Source organism: Marmota marmota, unplaced genomic scaffold, assembly GCF_001458135.2.
Source record: "Marmota marmota marmota unplaced genomic scaffold, marMar, whole genome shotgun sequence".
NCBI classification, from domain to species: domain Eukaryota; kingdom Metazoa; phylum Chordata; class Mammalia; order Rodentia; family Sciuridae; genus Marmota; species Marmota marmota.
This window is the reverse complement of record NW_026000174.1, coordinates 23066829-23089620: the sequence shown is the minus strand read 5'-3', so window position 1 is coordinate 23089620 and position 22792 is coordinate 23066829. Positions and strand designations below refer to the sequence as shown.

The window sequence follows — 22792 nt, the reverse complement described above, 5'->3', positions numbered from 1 at the left end:
ATACCAGATCCTAAGCTATGCCTCCAAAGAGGAGGATAAGATGCAATGAGATCATGTTTTCTTTTTTTTCTCCCTAGGCTATAGCTATTAGAATGAAAAAATAGAAGAAAAAAAAATAGTGGCTCTTTTAAGCTCCAAACAGTGGTTCACTTTGGTCTCTGAAAGCTCACGTGAGATTCTTTCACTCTGCAGAGGAAATTCCAGGCCAGTTTTCTTGAATATAAAATCCTCCTGCTTCACAGTGCTGTTATACAATCTTAGACTCTTCCTCTTATTCCCATATAATGCTTAATCTCCTTGAAAACATACTAACTAGATGAACTTGGTTCTGCTTAAAAATCATCAATAATAGGTAACTCATTTTCCCCCAAATAGCCCTTTGCCTATGATAGCAACTCTAGTTAAAAAGTTCTTTCTTATTTGATCTAAATATCTACCACGTAACTTACATGTTGACCCTAGGTCTGAACTCTGAAATTAGAAACCAAGTCTAATTGATCACATCAGCTCTTCAGACTTAAAAACTCTTCTCTTGTTTTCTAAAAACTTTAAATTATGTAGTCCATTCATCATCCTCATCCATCTGTGGAGTATCCACAAAATCAAAACAGAACTCTAAATGTTCTTGCTACCTAAAGTTACATTAACTATGGGGAGAATCCCATAAGATTAACCCAGGTTGGGATTAATAGCACTTGAAATCTCTGTCTGCTTTGCATGTGTTATTGTTCTTAGTATACTGGCATTGAGGGTTGCTCTTTGACCCTAAGTTACTATAGCTATACCTACAAAATATCATCTTTGGTGACTACTCCAGACTTTTGGATCCCAACTCTGCCTACTAGCATATTAAATGTTTTTACAAACCCATTCTCATATATAGATTTGATCACTGTTATCATGTGATTTATTGCTTTAAAAAAAATGTTGACTAGGGTTGGGGTTGGGGCTCAAGTGGTAGAGCGCTCACCTAGCACGCATGAAGCACTGGGTTTGATCCTCAGCAACAAACACATAAAAATAAAATAAAGATATTATGTCCACCTAAAACTAAAAAATAAATATTAAAAAGAAATGTTGACTAAGGACAAAGGCCTATAGCAAAATAATATAAGTCTCTGGAGAAAGAGGTTGGTCTTTATTGGCTATGAATCTTTCTACTAAAATTTACCTGGCCCATCCATGTATTTCTAATTCTCTGGTAATCTTTTCCTCCCCCACCTTCTCTTTTTTTCCTCAGTACTAATAATTAATTGGACCCAGGGCCTTGTACATGGCAGGCCAGCACTCACCACTTAGCTATATCCCCAGCTCAGCCTTTTTTTTTCTTTTCTTTTTTTTTTTTTCTTGAGACAGGGTCTTGCTAAATTGCTGAGCAGAGGAGGCTGGACTTCAAACTTGCAATCCTTCTGCTTCAGCCTCCTGAGTAGCTGGGATTATAGGCAGGCACTGCCACACCAGACTCTGCTAATCTCTTTAACTGAAGATCTGTTAATCTTTTGAAATATTATCTGCATCACAAAAATTTATGGTTGTTTTGGCATGACTTGAGAGTTTACTAATAATCTATTATAGATTTAATTTAGGATAAATATAAACTCTTTATCTTACAAAGTTTACTTTTTTTTCCCTTTTGAAAATCATGTACATCTCCTGATAATCATACTAGATACTTTTTTACCTACATCATTAGAACTTTCTGTAATTTCAGGATTTCTGAAGAGCTTTCACCTATTTTAAGTTTTCTTAGGTCACTGTATTAATTTCCTACAGCTATCATAGCAAAGTACCACAAATTAGGTGACATGTCATTTCACAATTCTGGAGGTTAGAAGTTCAAGATCAAGGTGTCATCAGGTGTTTCTTCTGAGGACAGTGAAGGAGAATCTGTCTCATGTCTGTCTCCTAGCTTCTGGACATTTGCAGGCAATATTTGACATTCCTTGGCTTTTAGAAGCATCACCTAAATCTATGTCTTCATTTTCACAGGGATTTCTCCCTTTGTGTATGTCTCTAAATTTCCCCTTTTTATATGCATACCAGTCATATTGAACTAGGGTCCACCCTGCTTCAGTATGACCTCATCTTAATTAATGATATCTGCAGCAGTCCTATTTCCAAATGAGGTCACATTCTGAGGTGCTAGGGATTAGTGCTTTAATATATTTCAATCATAATAGTAATAAATGGCTTTTTTCTTTTTTTAATATTTTTTTAGTTGTAGTTGGACACAATACATTTATTTTATTTTATGTGGTGCTGAGATCAAACCCAGGGCCCCACATGTGCTAGGCAAATATTCTACCACTGAGCCTCAACCCCAGCCCCATAAATGGCTATTTTCTGACCCATTGTTGTAGTTTAAGATAAAACTTCATACTCTCCATCACTATTTTCTCAGCGAATTTGAGCTTAAAATTTAGTAGTTACTTTCTCCTTAGGTTCCTGGTATCTCTGTTGGTTCAAGATTGCAGTTCCCTTATTGCTTCATTTGCAACCTGTACGGGTTGAGTACCTTTTATCCCAAATCCCAAATGCTTGGGACCAGAAGTGCTTCATATTTTGGAGGGTTTTTTAGATTGTTTTTTGTTGTTGTTTTTGTTGTTTATTTTTTGTTTCATTTTGGAATATTTGAAAGGACTTTACTGTTTGAGCATCCCTAATCCAAAATCAGAAACTTTCTGAGCATGTCAGCCCTCAGAAATTTTCTAATTTTGGAGCATTTTGGATTTCAGATTTTCAAATTAGGGATACTCAATCAGTATTTTCAGAAAGGCAAGCTAGGAAATTTTCCATTCATCTTTTGGAAGAATTCCAGATCCAGCAGATGTCTAGTTAGTTGAAGCTCTCCCATGCAACACCCTGCTCTTGTATTTAGCCTTTGTTAAATTTTAACAAGAACATGTTATCTATTCCTGTGTTTGGCTAAGTGGCCTATGTACAAATTTTAACTTATTTCTCCTTTTATGTTTTTACCTAAGACTCCTAGATTTTCTATCTGTTTCAACTACAGTATCTTCTTTTTTATATTGGCCTCAGGCTCATGGCTTCCTTCATACAAAAGGATGCCCACTAGTGGTTATATTCTTATCATGAATCCATTCTTTGCTGGTCACAAAGGTACCTAAAAGGCTGTTCTAACTTCTTTGGATTACATCTATTTTATTTGTTTGTGACACATTCCGTGCATGTCTGAGGCTATAGTTATTATTTCTGACACCCTTCCCAAATGTTTTCTGCTGAAAAAATTACCGTGAACTTAAGGTATTTCCTTGTCACAATTTTTTTGCTCCTAACCAAGTACTTATCCTTCTGGCATCTTAAGCTTAATGCAGATCTCATCCTTTCCTCCATCTCTTAAGTCTTCACTCCCCAAGCCTCTTAGATCTTCCAGTGTCCCAAGGACAAATCAAAAGAAGTACTGCTGTTTCCTGACAACTTCAACATCCTCTGTGATCCCTAGAGCTGCATTTTCTCTCTTCTGGGTCTGGTTCAAGCAAGGTCTCAAAAGATTCCCTATTACATGAACATCACAGATGATCCAGAGCAAGACCAGTTATAGATGCCTCCATGCCCTATAAGCAGTTCATTTCTTTATACCTACCTACAAGTACAGATATCCAAAGAGCTGAATACCACTTCCCCAGAAATTTCAATTTACCCTGTATGGGAAGAGCCTGCTATTTCATAATTCTCCCTCTTAACCTTTTCCTTTTTTCTCTCCTATTTTCACTGTTTTTTTTTTCATTCTGTTCATTATTATATATTCTTAATTCTTTGTTTTCTTCTTATGATATGTATACTGTGTTCCTTTCCTGCTCTGATGAGTCAGAGATTGACTGCCACCTTTTTTCAATTAGGGTGATCCCTTTGCATTCAGCATGCTTGTTGGTGAGCTCATAAGACAGGGGCTTATATCCCTTTTTTAAAAGAGCCACTTAAAAATGAAGATGTTAATTACATCACTTTTCATTTAAAGTTAAAAGAGCTTTTGAATTCCCTGGAGAAAGCATATATACAACTTGGAAATTGCATTCTTGAGTAGAAAAATACCATGAGAAAATTGGTAATGCCTCTTAAATACCAAAATTTAATAGAGAAGTAGCCATGAAGGCAGCTTTTTGATTTTCCATCTTTTTCATCTGCATGTATTATTTTATCCTTGAAGTAACCTCCAGAATAGGTGTTTCAAGAGGCTGAGAGAGATTAAGTGACTTTGCCAAGGTCACACAGAAAACAACTGGTACTAGAATTAGCTCAGTATTGTACCATTTCCGTGCAGCATTTACTGAATTTATCTTGTGTCATGCACTTGGCTAGGTGTAAGGTTACATTATCCTACCCCTCCCCCACCTCTAACCTAGACATCTCTTTTCCTTCTCTCCTTTGTGTGGTCTAAACAGGGTAGAGAGAAAACACCAGTGCTTAGAGAACACTCCTGCACTGAACAACAGTGTATTCCCATGAGGGAAAGGAACTGCATTATTTCTTCTTTGAAGCAGTCCCCTCAGCCAGTCCCTACTAGACAGGACCAGGACCACATAATTGCTCAGATCACAATATGTTAAGAGTTCATTCCAGTTACATTCAAATCAAAACTGCAGCCCCACTACTGTGATATTAAGCAATTTAGGAAACATCTTGATTTCCAGCCCTCATCTGTGAAGTGGAGATAATAAATAATAATTAGCTTTAAGGTAGTTACATGAAATAATACTTGTAAAACATTTAACATAGTAATTAGCTTATAGTAGTACTCTAGTAAATATTAGCTACTGTTATTGCCATTGCCTAATAATCTGCTGAAAGGGGAAGAAATTCTACTTTTGCTTTTAAACTGCAATGAGCTTCAGCCAGGCACAGTGGTGCATTCTTATAATCCTACTGGCTCAGGAGGATGAGGCAGGAGGATCACAAGTTCAAAGCCAGCCTCAGCAATTTAGTAAGACCCTATATCTAAATAAAATATGAAAAGCGGCTAGGGATGTGAAAACTTCAGTGAGCTTCACTGAAGGCCAATAACTTTGAAACTTTTTATCATAACTCACAAATAAAGAAATACATTTTCTATCTATATGGGTACATATTCATTTTATATCACAATTCAGGTGATATTAAGCCACAATGCAAAACGCATATATACTAAAACAAGTTTCATGGAGCAATGTTTATCTTTACCTCATGCAGTGCATATAGTATTTTCAATTATAATGTTTCACTTTAAAAAAGAAAAATACCGATTTGACTTACTACAGTGATTTCACAGGCCACTAAGAGGGAATCCTGCAGTTTGAAAAAAACATTAGTCTAGACCCTTGATTGGTGTTAAATGTTCAGGTCATCTAGGAATCACTTGGAAAATATAAGTATCCCTTATCACCACCAATGCAGTACTGATTCCTGCGGTTAAATGACTTCCAGATGGGACTCCAGTTCTCAAAACCTTCTACTGGCCCCTTCTCAAAACCTTCTATTGGCCCCGTATCAATACAGGCCATTTTATCATTGCTGATTTTATGCTAAGTAAATAAGCACTTGTCAATTTTTAATTAATGACTCTTTAAGAACATGCTTAGTGTTTTCTGTTCAATACTCCTCTTTTCACTTTTTCAGTGCAAATAATTGAGTTGATATAGTAGAGACTGATAACAGTCCACAATATGTTGATTTGCAAAACAAAGTCATCAACTGCTTTGAGTGCCTATATGTTGGACTCTCAGCATGCATACATGAATAAACATGTTAGGTCCCTGCCTTTGCAAGAACACAATCTTGTAGAATAAAAGAATAAACAGATAATTATAATTAAATGTGATCTGAGTTTAAACAGAACTGCTTACAACTCCAGAAAGTCAGGAATGCCTTTCAGAGGAGTTAACCTTGTACCTGAATCTTAAGGGATAATATCAGTTAAAGAAATGGGAGAAATTATAGCAGTCAGAGAGACTAGCATAAGAAAGTATGATGTGCTGAGGGACATCTTGGAATCCGAAACTGCTCAGACTTGACTTCACTGTAATCATGTAGTGTCCCACATTCCAGTAGGAGCACTTTGGCAGAAAGAATAGAAGTCAGACAGCATGTAGGAGGCCCTGTGCTTTTTCCATGCAGTCCTAGGCCCTTGTTTTGTCTGTCCTGTAGTCACTTCCTTTGTATCATTAGCTAGCACTTCTACAGTCCTTATCTTCTGGCTTCCTTTGGTCACTAAAGCCGTGTTCTGCTTTCAAAGGAGTGAGATAGAAATGAAAATCACTTTGAATAATATTTCTTTTATCATATTATTATGTTATATTTTATGCAATTTGCATTTTATAGCTTAATAATGCTGCTATTAAAGCTAGTAACACTGAATAAATACAGAATAATTTCCCTTAATTGACTTGAGCCATTTCTTTGCTCAGTTGATGGTGACTGATCACCATTTTTGTTATTACCAGGTAAAGTTTGTGATCTTAACAAAACTTCATGGGAGAAAAAAAAACAATATTACTCAAATTACAAAAGTATTATCTCTACTACTGCTGATCATTTTGGTGCCAATAGGAATTTTAAGAGAAGTCATTACTTCAGTCACCACAAGCTGTCTTATTAGTAGTATTAGTCATTGTCACAGGATCATGAATTCTTGCTGCTTATAACTATATTTATTTATGGAAAATAAACATAATTTCTACATGAAAAGAACAGAAGAAAGATAATGTGGCAATGTTTAATGCTTTGCTGCAAAAACATGATCTTAGTTAACCCAAATGGTTGCTAGAGCTTTCCTGGTATGATGACATTTCTCAAAGAATACATCACACAGCATTTGCCAATCAATCTCCTTCAAAACTAGGGCCAATGTATCCCCTACGTTTACATACACATTTCAAATTCCTTAATTTTATTCCATAAGCTTGTTTCTGACTGAATGACAATCTTCAAAAGCTTAATCCATTTGGTATAATTTTTTAGTGGCACTCTCTGCTGTGCTGTCCATTTCATTGCGCTTACAGCATTTATAAACAGGTGCTGAAATTTCATTTAACAGGCACTCAATTCATCTTTTTGGTGACTATGCAGCTTTTTGTTAATTAAATCGTTTAATCGTATTTACATTTTTCCCATTTGTTAACTTAATCTTAAAAATTACATAGACTGTTCTTCCCTTACTCAACCTGCTGTCATGCTTGCTGCTGTATACATTTCATTTCTCCTCTGACTTTAATCTTACCAACCAGTGCATGGGTACAGAGATAATTGTTTACTCAGTCAGATTCCAAATCTTCAGCTAAGGGAAGAGTCCATAATCAAGGTACTGTATTATGTGTCCTAATGTGTCACGCTTTCAAGTCATCTTCATATGAAAGTATGTCACAAGTGACTTTTTCACGTTTGTCAAATTATATCCTTTATTCTCATTCACATTCTGAATTTGTGATTCCATTTACATAAAAACATACTTGCTATAATATGAAAGAAAAGCTTATAGATTATATATAAAGATACATTCATATTAAGGACTCCTGACCCCATAAATACTGATAGCAAAGCAGATGTGACATTATCATGGTGATTTCTAGTCACCTAGAAATACAGTTTGATTTGTCATTGAGAAAAGATTAAAGGTTCTCAAACAGTCTTTCCAGACCTAGAGAAGAAACCCCACTTTTAGAGATGTCCTCCACTTGTGACTTGTCACTGGGATGAACTCAGTGCGTGCTACAGGCATTTATGAGGGGCTCTGTTGTTTTGAAGGTTTGGCAGTTCTTGTCAGAATGGAGGATTAGCCTGTGTGTTTGGATATTCAGTGTTTATGGTTTCTCTTATATAGAGAGAACCTTGATTTTTCTAATTAATATAAGGTCAATTTTTATCACGAAAATCTTGTAGCTATTTAACTTGGCCTTTCTCTTAGAAGACATCTACTTCCTAAGATTCAATGAAATGCATATTATTGAATGTACAACATTATTTTTCATACACTGAAAAACCTACAGTATAATCTATACTTATTTAAAGTTACATTATTTAGACATGGTATACAAATGTGAGTTCTAAATCCAACCTTTAATTTTAGATTTAGTAAGTTTCTAGTTTACATATTAACCTAGATTTCTTGTTAAGTAAACAGACAGTAGAATGTTTCTCCCCTCTTTCATGAGCCCTGAAATGTTGAGTTCCTCAGTGTTCTCCCTTCTAGGCTTCATTATTGCCTCCTGTCTGCATTTTGTTTCCAGTGTCAGTGCACTCTTTCTACTTGTGATTTTAATGTTATTTATAAATACTGAATTTATATCAGCATATAAAAATAGGATGTGACTACTTAAGTCCTTCTGAGTCTAAAATAAATGTTATTTTGAATAATGCTAATTTTGCAAAAATAAATGCCAAATGACCATTGTGATTCATAAATAACTCACTATTACCTCTAAAACTGTGGCTCTGAAGCATGCATCTGTTTCTTTACTCAATGGCATTCCCACATTAGATTATCTCATTCAATTCTTTTGACTTTTGTGAAGGTGTATGGGCAAGTCTTCGCTCCAGCACTCGTTTGATCAGCTCTCCAACATCCTTCATTGATGTTGGGGCCCGGCTGGCAGGCAAGGATCATTCAGCCTCCTTCAGTAACAGCACCTACCTACAAAACCAGCTATTGAAACGCCAAGCAGCCCTTTATATATTTGGTGAAAAGTCACAACTAAGGGTAAAATTTTTTTTTTCTCACTTAGAAAATTTATGGATATACTAAGGCAGTTTATAGAACTTGTCACAAGCCAACTTTTTTGGAAAAAATTTTATAGTATGATTTCTAATCTGTAGTTAATAATCTCAAAAAATAATTCTCTCTTTATGTTTATATATATATATATATATATACACACACATATCTATACATTTGTATGTATATAGATATATATGTGCTTATTTATTGGCCATGAAAATAAATATGTATTCATAATACCTAAAAAATCAACCTATATATCAGGAAATATTAGGAAGCATTTATTCAAAAAAGAAATAAGGCTTATTCAGGCTATATTTTCCATTATCTTGAGTCAGTTTCCAAAGGAATCAGTGTCTGTGGCAAAACAGATGTTTTATTATTATAAACCTATCAATACAGAAAACTACAGAAATGCAGAGAGAATGGACTGGGGTTGTGGCTCAGAGGTAGAGCGCTTGCCTAGTATGTGTAAGGCCCTGGATTTGATCCTCAGAACCACATAAAAAAATATAATAAAATATATTGTGTCCACCTATAACTAAAAAATAAATTTTTTTAAAAAAAGCAGAGAGAAGGGTAGAAGGAGGAAGACTATTCCACTGCACATGAAGACAAGGGAAGGCCAAGGCTAGGTTTTCTAAGTAATTTTTTCAAACTTTTTGAGGTCATATTTATAGAAACACAAATCTTAAAATATGTCAGAAAATTCAAAATATTAGATGCTAATTGGTTTCATTCTTTTTGGAAGGGGTGAGCACTTGGGATTGAACCCAGGACCTCACGCGTGATAAGAAGCACTCTGCCACTGGCTATATGTCGCAGACCCATATTCTCACTATTTTTCTGCTAAAGAGTTTCACTATGCTGCAATCTCAAAGTAAAGATAGTCTACCTCTAAAAGCAATAGGAATTCTTCAAGTTTAATGTTTCCATTAATCATTATATATAATCATAAATCATTAGAAAATAAATTTTATCTCTATTGACAAGTGTATAGGAAATGAAAGTATTTGTTTCAGAAATCCCCTCAAAGTTTAGCATTGGACCTACTCAGACTTTTGGCTGAACCATAGAGCAGAGACTGAGCAAGATGCTCTCAACAGGATCCCACATGCTCAGGTGTAAAGATGCCAGTGACTGCGTCATCTCTTCTGTAGCATGCTGGCATTGCTAGCTCTTTTTCCACTACCTGGACTGCTGCAATCACTTAGTCACTGACCTTTAGGGTAGAGGGCACAAAACTGCTGGGTAATGCTCAATTTTTAAATCTGCATAAATGTTTTCTAACTCAACAGATAATTTTATATCAAGAAAATGGTTGGAATTTTCATCAGCAATCCAAGGTTCCCCACACAGCTTCCTTGGCACCAGTGTCCTTTCCAGAGTACAGGTTTCCACCCTTCAGCACATTTAACATTTTCCAAACTTTGACTTCTGAATGCTCTCCTTCTCTATTCCCTGTCTACACTAGTTCTCAAATTAGCTGTGTGATCATGCATATTTGAGTAAGAAAGATGGACTCTTGGGACCCTTTCTTTCTTCCTTCCCTCCTTTTACTTGCTTCCTTCCTTTCTGTCATCAATAAAGTATTCTAATTTAAAAAAAAATTCCAACCAGATTTATTGGCACACTCCTGTAATCCCAGGGATTCAGGAGGCTGAGGCAGGAGGATTGCAAGTTCAAGGCCAGCCTCAGCAAATTAGCAACTGTCTAAGCAACTTTAGCAAGATCCTGTCTCAAAACATAAAGGGCTAGGGATGTAGCTCAGTGGTAGAGCATTCCTGGGTTCAATCCCCAGAACCAAAAAAAAATTAATTGGTTAATTAATTTAAAAAATAAAAGTACCAGGGATGTGACCCAGAGATAGAATGTTCCAGGGTTCAATCCCCAATACGACAAAAATAAAAAATAACCAAATTCCACCATCATGGCACAAGAGTTGCTAAAAAGGGCTGGGATGGAATTCAGTGGTAGAGCCACCCTGGTTTTTGTTTGTTTGTTTTTTCCTTTTTTTTGTGGGGGGGGGTCCCAGGAATTGAACTCAGGGGCACTCGACCACTGAGTCACATCCCCGACCCAATTTTGTATTTTATTTAGAAACAGCATCTTGCTTTTTCTGAGGCTGCCCTTGAACTTGCAATCCTCCTGCTTCAGCCTCTCAAGCCACTGAGATTACAGGCGTGCACCACTGTACTCGGCAAACTTTTTTTTCTTGATGCATATTAGAAATGCTGTTTCCTGGGCTGAGATTATAAGCTCAGTGGTAGAGCACTTACCTAACACATCTGAGGCACTGGGTTCAATCCTCAACATGACATAAATATAAACAAATAAAATAAAGGTATTGTTTCTGTCTACAGCTATATATATATATATATATATGAAATATCATATATATAAGCATATATATATATGCTATTTCCTAATATCATGATAATATTTTCCTTTAAAAATTTAAAAAATAATTCAAAGAGCCCATATATGTCGCTAGGTTCTTTATCTTAAGCCTTAACATCATATTTCCATGTTGTATAATAGTTTTTGTTTTTTGCAATTCTGGAATTGAACCGAGGGGCTTGTGCATGCAGACAAGTGTTCTATCACTAAGCTACATTCATGCTTCTTTTTTTTTCTTTTCTTCTTCTTCTTTTTTTTTTTTTAGTTATAGATGAACAAATACCTTTATTTTGTTTATTTATTTTTATGTGGTGCTGAGGATCAAATCCAGGGCCCTGTACATGCTAGGCAAGTGCTCTACCACTGAGCCACAATCTCAGTCCCTCATAGCTCTTTTTCATAATTATTTCAGTCCCTACTTAACATCCAATATTTTTTGATATATAGGTTTCTTTCTTTATCCTCTGTATTCAAAATTGGTCACATTTTCTAGCATATAGAGGTGTTTTGTTATTTTTTATTGATATATAATTTAGTAGGGTTTTTTCCGTATATTTTGATTTTTCTTTAGAGTTCCTAAAAATATAGTTATTAAGACAAAGAAGCCGGGTGTGGTGTTGCTTGTCTATAGTCCTAGCAACTCAGGAGTCTGAGATAGGAGCATCACAAATTCAAGGCCAGCCTGGGCAACTTAGTGAAACCCTATCTCAGAATAAAAAATAAATAAAATGGGCTGGGATGGAGTTCAGTGGTAGAGCCTCTCTGGGTTCTTGGTTCAATCCCCAGTACTAGAGCCGGTGGGGGAGACAGACTTTTTTTTTTTTTTTTTTTGATGCATATTAGAAATCCTATTTCCTAATATCATAATAATATTGTCCTTTAAAATTTTGGGGATTTTTGTTTCCTTTCAAAAATTTAATAGGCCTTAAAAAAACTAGTCAATATAAAACATTGTTCCTTGGCAGTGGGGTTTTTTAATTGTAAAATATATATAAAAAATTTACTATCCTAATCATTTTTAAGTGTACAATTTGGCATTAAGTATATTCACATTGTTGTACAACCAGTCTCCAGTAGCAGTTCTACTTCTTTTTAAAAAGAAGTGACCCAATTAAATAATTTGAGCACAATGTAAAGAAAATGGAAAGAATCTGAGAAAATTAATTCATTCTTTGGCATGAGAAGTTAGAGGGTTTTGGGAGGGAGTAAGGGCAAGGTACCAGGAATTGAACCCAGCAGCACTTAACCACTAAGCCACATTCCCTGCCCTTTTTATGTTTTACTTTGAGACAGGGTCTTGCTAAGTTGCTTAGGGTCTCAATAAATTGCCAAAGCTGGCTTTGAACTCAGATCCTCCTGCCTCAGCTTTCTAAATGGCTGAGATTACAGGCATGTATCACTGAAGTTGGCAAGTTAGAGAACTTTTAAATTTTCTTTAGAACTCAGCAACTAGACTATCAAAATGAAATATGCCAATGGGTCAGCGTAGCATTCTTTAATTACAAATGCAACGTTCATACTTCACCCAGAATAAATTCCATGTGGATTAAAGATAAAAATGAAAAAGGACTCAAACATAGGTGATACCTGTTTCATATTGAGTTATGAAAAAAAATAGTATCCCAAAGCTGAAAACCAACAATGTTTTATTGTTTTATTTTCATGTTTTATTGCATATACTTTCTTAGTTGTATACTTTTTTAAAGTAACCATAATGTTAGAAGATTCAGTGCAATGAGATAGTGATTTTTATTTTTCACAAGGTTTATTTCTACTTTTTTCATTTTCATAATGAATAACATTTTACATGCATAATAAATTAATACCTGGATGTCTACATAATTTAACTTGTACAGTTAGGGAACCCCACAGTACAATACCTTTCCATCACAATGTGCATCTTGGGAAAGCCAAATTTATACTGTTGGATTAGCCATGCTGTCCATGTGTCATTAGCTCTCTAGGTTCATGACCTCAGAATTGGTTATATTGGTGTTATCAGCTGCATCAAATTCCTAACAGTAGTCTCTTCAAATTTCTAGAGTGACAGCATCCCTAAGCTAAATAGTCTTCCTCTAGAAAGGACTAGATTTGCCATTCCAGAAGAACCACTAGACCTTTCACTCTGCTGACATATGAGCCACACAAGTTTGACCTTCTTGACCCCTTGCAACCTCTATAACTGTTCAGCCTCAACTAACTTTCATCAGCATTACCCTGTTGAAAACTTTGATCTTTTACTTATAGTATTTCATCTGCCTAATTCTCTGTCTCTTTATCCACAGAGCTTCAAGGTAGAATTTGCTTTAAATTGTGAGTTTGTTCCTGTTGAATTTCATGAAATCCGACAACTGAAAGCCAGTTTTAAAAAGCTAATGAGAGCTTGTATCCCAAGCACCATTCCTACTGACTCAGAAGTAACCTTCCTGAAGGCTCTGGGTGACTCTGAGTGGTTCCCTCAGGTGGGTAGCTTGACTTATAACTCAAAAAGAGGCTGAGTAGATGTGCCAAACCAATATTTGAGAAAAAAAAAATATTTCTTTCCTCACCCCACTCCTTATTCTCCCCCTTTGTTGTGAGCTATCTGAAAAGGCCTTTCAATTTCAGAAAACAGTATGAAATAGAAGGTGAGGAATAGAATTCGTTGATCACTGGTTTTTATCTCTGTGTAATTGCAAGTGTGGTGTCTGTAAGATGCTAAGGAGGAGAAAATTATTTTATGTGAGATTTTTTTTTCATTTTTTTTAGAGAGAGAGAGAATTTTTAATATTTATTTTTTAGTTTTAGGTAGACACAACATCTTTATTTTTATGTGGTGCTGAGGATCAAACCCAGCGCCCCGCGCATGCCAGGCAAGCGCGCTACCGCTTGAGCCACATCCCCAGCCCCATGTGGGAAATTTTTATGTAGAATAAATTTAATCAGCATATATTTACAGGGCTCCTGCTCTGTTGTCAAGACAGTGAGGATCCAGGACAGAAGGCAATTTCTGAATAACTCCAAGAGCCTTTTCCTCTTGCTTTTTCACCTTCTATTTATCTTTGCCTACTACATGTCTCTAGATTTTAGATTCACCCCCACACCAGCCACATAAGACACATTGGATGTCCTACACTTCAAAGTCATACTTATATATCCATTATTCAGCCAAGTCAACCATTGAATATTTTTAATTGTACCTTTATTGAAAAATTAAGGGGAAATTGATATGACAGCACAGTACACCCACATTTCTTCCAAACCACACAAAGAAAGATATTTATGACATGCATATTTTAGACAATGGATACAGACATTTGGCAAAAAGCAATATAACCTTCAGCTTTGTCTTTAGGCCCTGATGCTATGTCCATTATCCCTTCTCATCCTGAAGGAATTTTCAGGTTTTTTGTTTCCTGCCCCCATTTACCTACAAGGATCTTGCCTCTCTTGAGAAGGAAAAAAAAAGTTGTTTTCCATAGTACTTTGGACTATGAAAAGCAAAGAAGCCAAGAAACAATGTTGGTACTAAAGGAAGGTACTTTGAATATAGAGAGACAGTGACATATGCAATTGGTTGTAAATACATATCAGAGTATGTTATGTTCATTTCCCTTAAGGCAATTCGGTATATGTACCCTGGCTACCCAAGGAAGAAGCTGGACCAATGCTTTCTTCCGTCTCTATCTAGGAGTCCCAGCCCCAAACCGTCCCTTCCACTCAACTACCTACTCTACTTCTTGCTGGAAAGTAGATCTGTACTAGAAATTAGAGACTAAAGACAGTGGAAGATATTGCCCCATCCAGGATAGTGACATTTAAAAAGTTAACTGTTGCAGCAAACACTAGGTTCAAGAGAATTCAGGTTTAGTGCTAACTGTGTTGTAGGAACAGCAAGTAAGGAGCCTCCCACTGCTGGGTAGGGCACATGTCTTGCTCCTGTGCTTAAAAACAGCCTCACTGTTTAAAATATAGGTTATTTTAGAACAGTTGGATTCATACTGCAAATTAGGTCATATTATGCTTAAAATGTTTTTTAAAACTACAGTCTTATTCATTTGGTTTTCATAGCTATGTGCTGTGCTCATACCCTAATTAATTGTTTCTGAAGGACTTAAAACACTGAATACAAGTTTCTTTCTCATGTATGTATAATTCACTTACTGTAAAATTTGGGTTTTTTAGGGGCTGAGGTTGTGGCTTATATAGCACATGTGGGGCCCTGGGTTCGATTCTCAGCAACACATAAAAATAAATAAATAGGGCTGGGATTGTGGCTTAGCCGTAGAGCACTCGCCTAGCACGGGCGGGACCCGGGTTTGATCCTCAGCACCACATAAAAATAAAGGCATTGTGTTGTGTCCATCTACACCAATAAATAAATAAATGTTTAAAAAATAAATAAATAAACAAAATAAAGGTATTGATTGTGTCCAACTACTTCTAAAAAATAAATGTTAAAAAAAAATTTCCTCCTTTTAAACTGGTACAAAGCAGTACTTTTTTAATTCCAAGAGCATCTGAAATAGAACTTACTATATCATGGAAAAACAAATTTTCAGTTGGGTAACTATTGAGAAGGCCACTTAGAATCTGTCTTTTTGACTTTATGGAATTATGGTTTTTCTACTTTTGGAAGAATTATATAAGGCCATTTTCTTTCTTTTTTTTTTTTTAGTATTTATTTGCGGGGGCGGGGTGTTGTTGGACACAATACCTTTATTTTATTTATTTATTTTTATGTGGTGCTGAGTATCAAACCCAGGGCCTCACACGTGCTAGACGAGCACTCTACCACTGAGCTACGACCCTAGCACAAGGCCATTTTCTTATGTATTGTCTGAACACCCTATTTTAAAATGTGTCTACCTTTAAAATGTGTCAACGTTTAATCTTGATTTAGCAAGAACTTTAAGTATTTAAAACATTATATGAGCCAAGCACAGTGGAACACACCTGTAATCCCAGCAACTTGGGAAGGTGAGGCAGGAGGATCCAAGTTCAAGGCCAGCTTTAGCAACTTAGCAAGGCCCTAAGCAACTTAGTGAGACACTGTCTCAAAATAAAAAGAGCTGGGGATGGGGCTCAGTGGTTAAGTGCCACTAGGTTCAATCTCTGGTATGAAAAAAAAATTATGTGGTTTTTTTTGTTTGTTTGTTTGTTTTTGTCCAATCCTTCATGCCTAATTTGTATTTTTATCAAGTCTCTCTGTCTTCTGTGCCCAGAAAGGCTTGGTCTGATTGCAGCCTCCTGTCTTATCTCTTAGCTTCACAGAATAATGCAGCTGGCTGTGGTAGTATCAGAAGTACTCGAGAATGGTTCCTCAGTTTTGGTCTGTTTGGAAGAAGGCTGGGACATCACTGCCCAAGTAACTATTACACATATTCTCAGATATTGTGTTTTATATTTGTATTTAAATTTTCAGACAAATATTTTGTATAATGACTTATGTTTTTATGTACAGAAAAGGTTCCATGTTAAACACCACCTTGTATCCGTCAGGAAGCTCTGTGCCATGAGCTGTCAACTCCTCCATTACCTGGAGCTCTGGCTTAGGGCATCAGGCTCCTATATTCACAGATGCACCCTGCAAACTTGCTCTTGACCAGCAATATGGGACATGGACCATCCTTCCTGGATTTTGTTCATCCTTTTTCTGGTTCTCCTTAAGCCCCTCCCTTACTCCAGAATGAAAATTATGAATATAAACCACATGAAGATTAACCTGTGCCTGCCCAAAAGAAAAGGTTTTAACTAATCCCCTGACCTCATTAATTAATCTAGAAAATGACCACAATCTGCAAATTGGCAAATTCAGAATAAAAATCTTAATTCCTTGAAAGAAAACATGTAGCCAAAATAAATTTGTGTTTTCTTTTTACTGGAAAGCTTGTGGAATTCATTTGATTTACCATCCTGGAGCAGTTAGTGAATAAATTTGCTCTACAGGTAACTTTGCTTATGAATTAGCTGTTTAAAAAGGAAATGCTTTATCTTAGCACTTCAGAACTGAAATTAATGAAATATCCATCCTGTTTGTGCCCTAGGTGACATCCCTTGTGCAGTTACTCAGTGATCCCTTTTATAGGACACTTGAAGGCTTTCGGATGCTGGTTGAAAAAGAGTGGCTCTCTTTTGGTCATAAATTCAGTCAGCGGAGCAGCTTGACCCCCAGCAGTCAGGGTAGTGGTTTTGCTCCAGTCTTTTTACAATTCTTAGACTGTGTACATCAGGTAAGTAGAGCCAATTTAAATTGACTTAATATGAAGGAAAGAAAAATACTAGCATTTTTTAGCTTTGTAGTGCTGTGCCAGGTACTTTACTGTCATAACTCAACCCTAGGATATACTGAAGTCTTGGGTGGTGGAGAGACAGTGGAGTACTAGGAATTGAATCCAGAGGCACTTTACTACTGAGTTACATCTCCAGCCCTTTTTTCATTTTTAGACAGGGTCTCAGTTGCTTAGGATCTCACTAAGTTGCCGAGGCTGACCTCAAACTTGCAATCCTCCTTCCTCAGCCTCCTGAGTTGCTAGTATTACAGGTGTGTGCCACTGTGCCCAGCCTGAAATCTTCTTAAAAATGAAGAAGAAAAAGAAGCAGTTGATTCTGAAAGTAGGTCTGCTGAACTAGCTGTTGAGCTGGCCCCCAAATGAAGTAGTCAGCACTCTTAAATTACATCTCCAAAGAAGGGGAAAAAACTTGGGATCATTTGGTAGAGTTTTGAATAGAGTAGTTATAGCAAAAATTTCTAGGTAGTGACTTTCCTGAAATCCAGCCTCTATGCCCAGTTTCAAAGGGCCCTACCATGTGCCTGGGAACATCAGAGATAGAGGCTAATCTCTCAAGAAATCATGAAGGCCCAGCCAGGCAGGCTTCTAGAGTTTGAGAATACTGGCTCAGTTCTACAGGGCAACCTCATTGGGACTAATCAAGAGAACAGAGAAAAACCCAGATACATGTAATCCAGTGAAACTCAGTGAGGGTATGGAGAGGTAAGCACTATAGGTGCCCTCCTGTCTTCATCCCAGGCCCATCAATAACAGACACCTATTTGTGGGGCTTGCTCAGGATTGAGCTCAAGAATTAGATGGCACTGGATTTTCAAACAGAAAGCTAAATTTGCTTAGGAAAAAAACAGAGTTGACATTTCCAGTCTTGTTTCATCTTCACCACAACCCCAGGGGTAGATTAATAGATTTGGGCATGACTTTTTGAAATACATTGGCCTCAAGTATCTGTTAGAAGGAAAGGTAAAAGTGTTCTCACAAACCAGAAATGGAACTAGTCTCTTGACATATGGTTATGTTTTTGTTTGTTTTTATTCTATTAATAATTTGATTTTTAAATTAATAGTTTTATTGAACTTTAATTTATAATTATACAGTTTATCTATTTGAAATGTACAGTTCAGTAGTTTTTAGCATATTTGTAGAATTGTGCCACAATTACCACAATTTTGGAGTACCCATTAACAGTTGATTTTCCATTCCTGCTCACCCCCCCATGTGTACACACACACATACACAACACTCTCAGAGAAAGTCATGTTTTTGCTTGCTCCAATTTGCTTGTTAAAGAAATAAAAAAAATTAAAAAAGAAAAAAGAAAGAAAGAAACAGTGTTAGAAAAGTGCCTTTAGCACTTTGAAAATGGGCAGCGTCCAGGGGTAAGAAGGAATGGGCAACATTCAGCTTCCAGTTTATTCTTTTTCCCTAACCCTCTCTGTGATTAATATAACTTAACCTTTGGAAATACATTTTATGAAAATAATAAATATATGGAGGGGCAATGCATTGTTTATATTTAGAAGGAGGGAGGGAAAAAATGAAGAAAGAGAGGGAAATAAAGGATTCATCTAAAAGCCTACCTATCTTTAAGAGACCTTTCAGTAACTGGTGTAATTCTACAGAACATATTATTGTGATTCCATTAAAATGGTTTTGACAAGAGTGCAACAAGATGGAAAACGCTTATTGTATGACTCAGGAGGAAAATCCAGAATACTAGAACATTATAACCAAACAACTTTGGGAAAAGCAGAAAAGTATAAAGACAAAAGGAACACAAAAATTAATAATCCAATCACTCGGGGAACTACTATTAATATGAATGTTTTCTTCCAGTCATTTTTTGGATCATGTATATACATATATACACAAACATGTATTTTAGTAAAATTTTAAAAAGAGAGAGAGAGAGAAGACCTGTTAAATAATTTTAATCCATCTGCTCAAGCAGCATCTGGGGGCATTGATAACACAGTTGAATTTATACTTCTAAACTCTTTGCAGCTAATGGTATCTTTGTTTTCTGTTTGAATATTATTAGCCTTTTTCATATTCCTTTGGCAAATAGATGAGGGAGAAATTTGGAGACCATTCAGTATTCTTAGAACCTTTCCCTGATCTCCCTCATTTATATTCCTGATGAGTCTTATACAGACTTCTTTGGTAGCATCTATAAGACTAAAAAATAATGTATTTATTTGTATACATGTCTTGTCTTCTACTTAGACTGAGAACTCTTGTGTACAGGGACTTTGTCATTAGTTTTCACACCTCTAGTATCTTACACAGCATAATTTCAGTCTCTGGAATATAACAAACAGTAAATAGGTATTATCAGTATATTAATGCAATTTTACAAGTTCTCTTCATATTTTCAACACCCTTGATCAAGACCATCTAGAATATCCTAAGTCAGATTGTTAATGTAATCTTCTGAAAGCTCAGGTACTATTATTCCCCGGGGCAAAAATCTTCAGGGCAAACAAAAACCTTCAATGGGTTCACATTTCCTAAAGGATCATTCTACCTCATATCCAGTTTAAATATAATAATGAAGTCAATACCTCATCAAGATTTCCCTTGAAATTCTTCAGAAGGTTTTTTTATTTGAGGCTTAGATTCTGAATAAGTACACACAATCCATTTTTACCCTTGCCTTGAGATCATATCATTGATAAATCAGTTGAACACTAGATGAAACCATCAACTTTCTTTTAGGGTCTTTGTCTTAATAAGCTGTTTATAATTAAAGAGAATGTAGGAACAGAAACCAAATAAGGAAACATCAGAGTCACATCTCCCGTAAATCTGACTCGGAGGCATAAAGTCATTGAGAAGAATAGCAGGTGGAAGTATCCATGTAGACTTTTTATTGTAATAAGAATCAGACGGGGTGGGGTGGGACTGGGGTTGTGGCTTAGTGGTAGCAAGCTTGCCTAGCATGTGTGAGACACTGGGTTAGATTCTCAGCACCTCATACAAATAAATTTAAAAAAATAAAGATCCATCAACCACTAAAAAATATTTTTTAAAAAAAGAATTAGACTAAATCCATTTTGGCTTTTGTGTGTGTGTGTGTGTGTACATATGTGTGGTGCTGGAGATTGAACTCAGGGCTTGTGCATGCAAGGCAAGCACTCTTACCAACTGAGCTATAACCCCAGCCCCAAAAGCTCAGTTTTTATAAATAAATGTTTCATAAGCAATATTGGATTTCAGTTTCAATTGTACTGAATTAAATATTTTTATAATCAAAATTAATTTTTAAAAAATTTGCCTGAACCCTCCTTTGACTTGGTACCTCATACATACTAACTTGGGTGCAGACAAGTCATGACAAAAGGAGTATGTGATCTTAATTGCAGTATTTTAAGGATGCCTGGCTGCAATAGTTATCAGCTTTGGTTAGACAAATTATTTTGTGCTGAAGAGGGATTGTTTATTCATTTGAAAACAGAGGAACCTAAGAAGTCTATGCTTAACAAATAGTGCAGACTTAATTATAAGGTAGTGTTTCATCATTGCTTACATACTGGTCTCAGGCATTAGAAAGTGCCTTCTTTGAATACCTTTCAAGTGAATACTAGTGCTTTACATGATTCTGGCTTCTGCCAGATAATTCACATTAGTGTGTCCTCAGTCTCTCAGGGACACAAAAAATGGAGCCAAGTCCAACAATATTAAAAAATAATAAGTTCAGAATTACACTGCAGCAAGCGAAACTGTCCTTGGGTAGAATGGGTTCCCAGCTTGTTAACCATTTCTAACATGCTGAATGCCAAAAGGCAATCCATGGACATGTGCGTAGACTTGTCCATTAGTACTAATAAAGTTACAAAGAAAACAGATGAAGCACTGATCTTAAATTAGAACTGCCTCATCATATAAAAAGCCATTGTTTATGCCAGTATATCCAGGTGTCAGATGAATTTTAAATGCTAGATCACTATTTCATAATAGCAACATCTGGCAGATTTTTTTGTTGCTTCTAAAAGAAATTGGCTTAGCTCAAAAGATATCATTACAGGATGCTTCCTTTCTTAAAACAGTTTGGCCAAATCTTTCAAAAGGAAAATATATCCAGAATATAAAAAATGAAGTTTTTACCTAAATTTTTTTTTAAATACAATATCAAAGGGGAAAATGTGTATAATATGAATGGAAACATGAAGTGAGTAAGCAGTCTCTTTATTTTAACATTCAAGTATATCTTTGAGAGCATCCTAGAACTTTTGCTGTTTCCTACAAAACAACAGTTTTGACTTGCCTGCAGAGTTTATTCAGTTTGTAAATTGGCTCCCTCTAGCCTGGCTTGGTGATGTGATTTCTGTATGCCAGCACTGTACAAGGTCCTACTCCAAAGACAAAAGCTCTTTGCCTTTTGAGTATGGAAGTCTTCCTTATGAGCTCATGTTTGAGCAGCTAAGCTGCTCCACAGAGATTGTTGCTCTAAAATTTATCCATTCATACTGGCCAAGTAGCTGCAGCCGATGGATGTACAATATATTCAAGTGTTCCTGGCATTTGCCTGATTCCCATTCAACTGAAAACTGGCACTATTTTCGTAATCCAAGTAATCCAAAAGCAATTTGTGCCCAATTAATGTTAAATCTTTTTTTTTCAATTATATTCTTTATTTTTTACTTCTTTGAATATCTGACTTAGCTATATTGGGGTATCTAGATTTGCCATCTTATATTTTAAAGAAACAAGAAAGCAAAAGCAAAGTTAAAATTTCTTTCTGAATTTCATATATATTTTTAATAATCATCTTATTATTTTAAATTAGGTAAACCTTTCTGCTACAATTAGAGGCAAAATATAGATTTTGGTATTTAAATGTAATTACGATTGAGTCTAGAGATTGTTAATATAAATCTTACCAAAAGAATTACAACATTATGCCAATTTACACTGTAGGAATTCTGAGGCACCTACATATGTTTTTGTGGACATGATTAATAATGTTGGCACTGCAAAATGGTGTAGAAAGTTTTATCTTTTTGATAAATTGTGTTAAGAAAATAGCATTGTCATAAAAAAATAAATCTGATCCAAGCACAAAAATTCAGGTAGATTTTAGACCTTAATTTTAGAAGTTACAATATAGTACAATAGTTTTCTGAACACATTATTCATTTCCCTGTCATACTTCTACACTGGCATGACTTGTCTAAACCTGTCTTGACCATAGCTTGTTGGTGATGCAAACTTTTTTTTTTTTCACCTTTATGTGTTTCTTTTTTTTTTTTAATTTTTTATTGTTGGCTGTTCAAAACATTACATAGTTCTTGATATATCATATTTCACACTTTGATTCAAGTGGGTTATGAGCTCCCATTTTTACCCCATATACAGATTGCAGAATCACATCAGTTACACATCCATTGATTTACATATTGCCATACTAGTGTCT

General features: G+C 35.7%; 1 protein-coding gene across 1 annotated transcript in view; it reads left to right on the top strand.

Moving 5' to 3' along the window:
• Sbf2 (SET binding factor 2) overlaps nt 1-22792 on the top strand; it is a 353787-nt gene that overhangs the window by 308820 nt on the left and 22175 nt on the right. Inside the window, exons 30-33 of the mRNA XM_015477617.2 lie at nt 8505-8689; nt 13393-13569; nt 16353-16454; nt 17134-17319. Coding sequence (XP_015333103.2) covers nt 8505-8689; nt 13393-13569; nt 16353-16454; nt 17134-17319 — 650 coding nt within the window. The remainder of the gene's footprint in view (nt 1-8504; nt 8690-13392; nt 13570-16352; nt 16455-17133; nt 17320-22792) is intronic.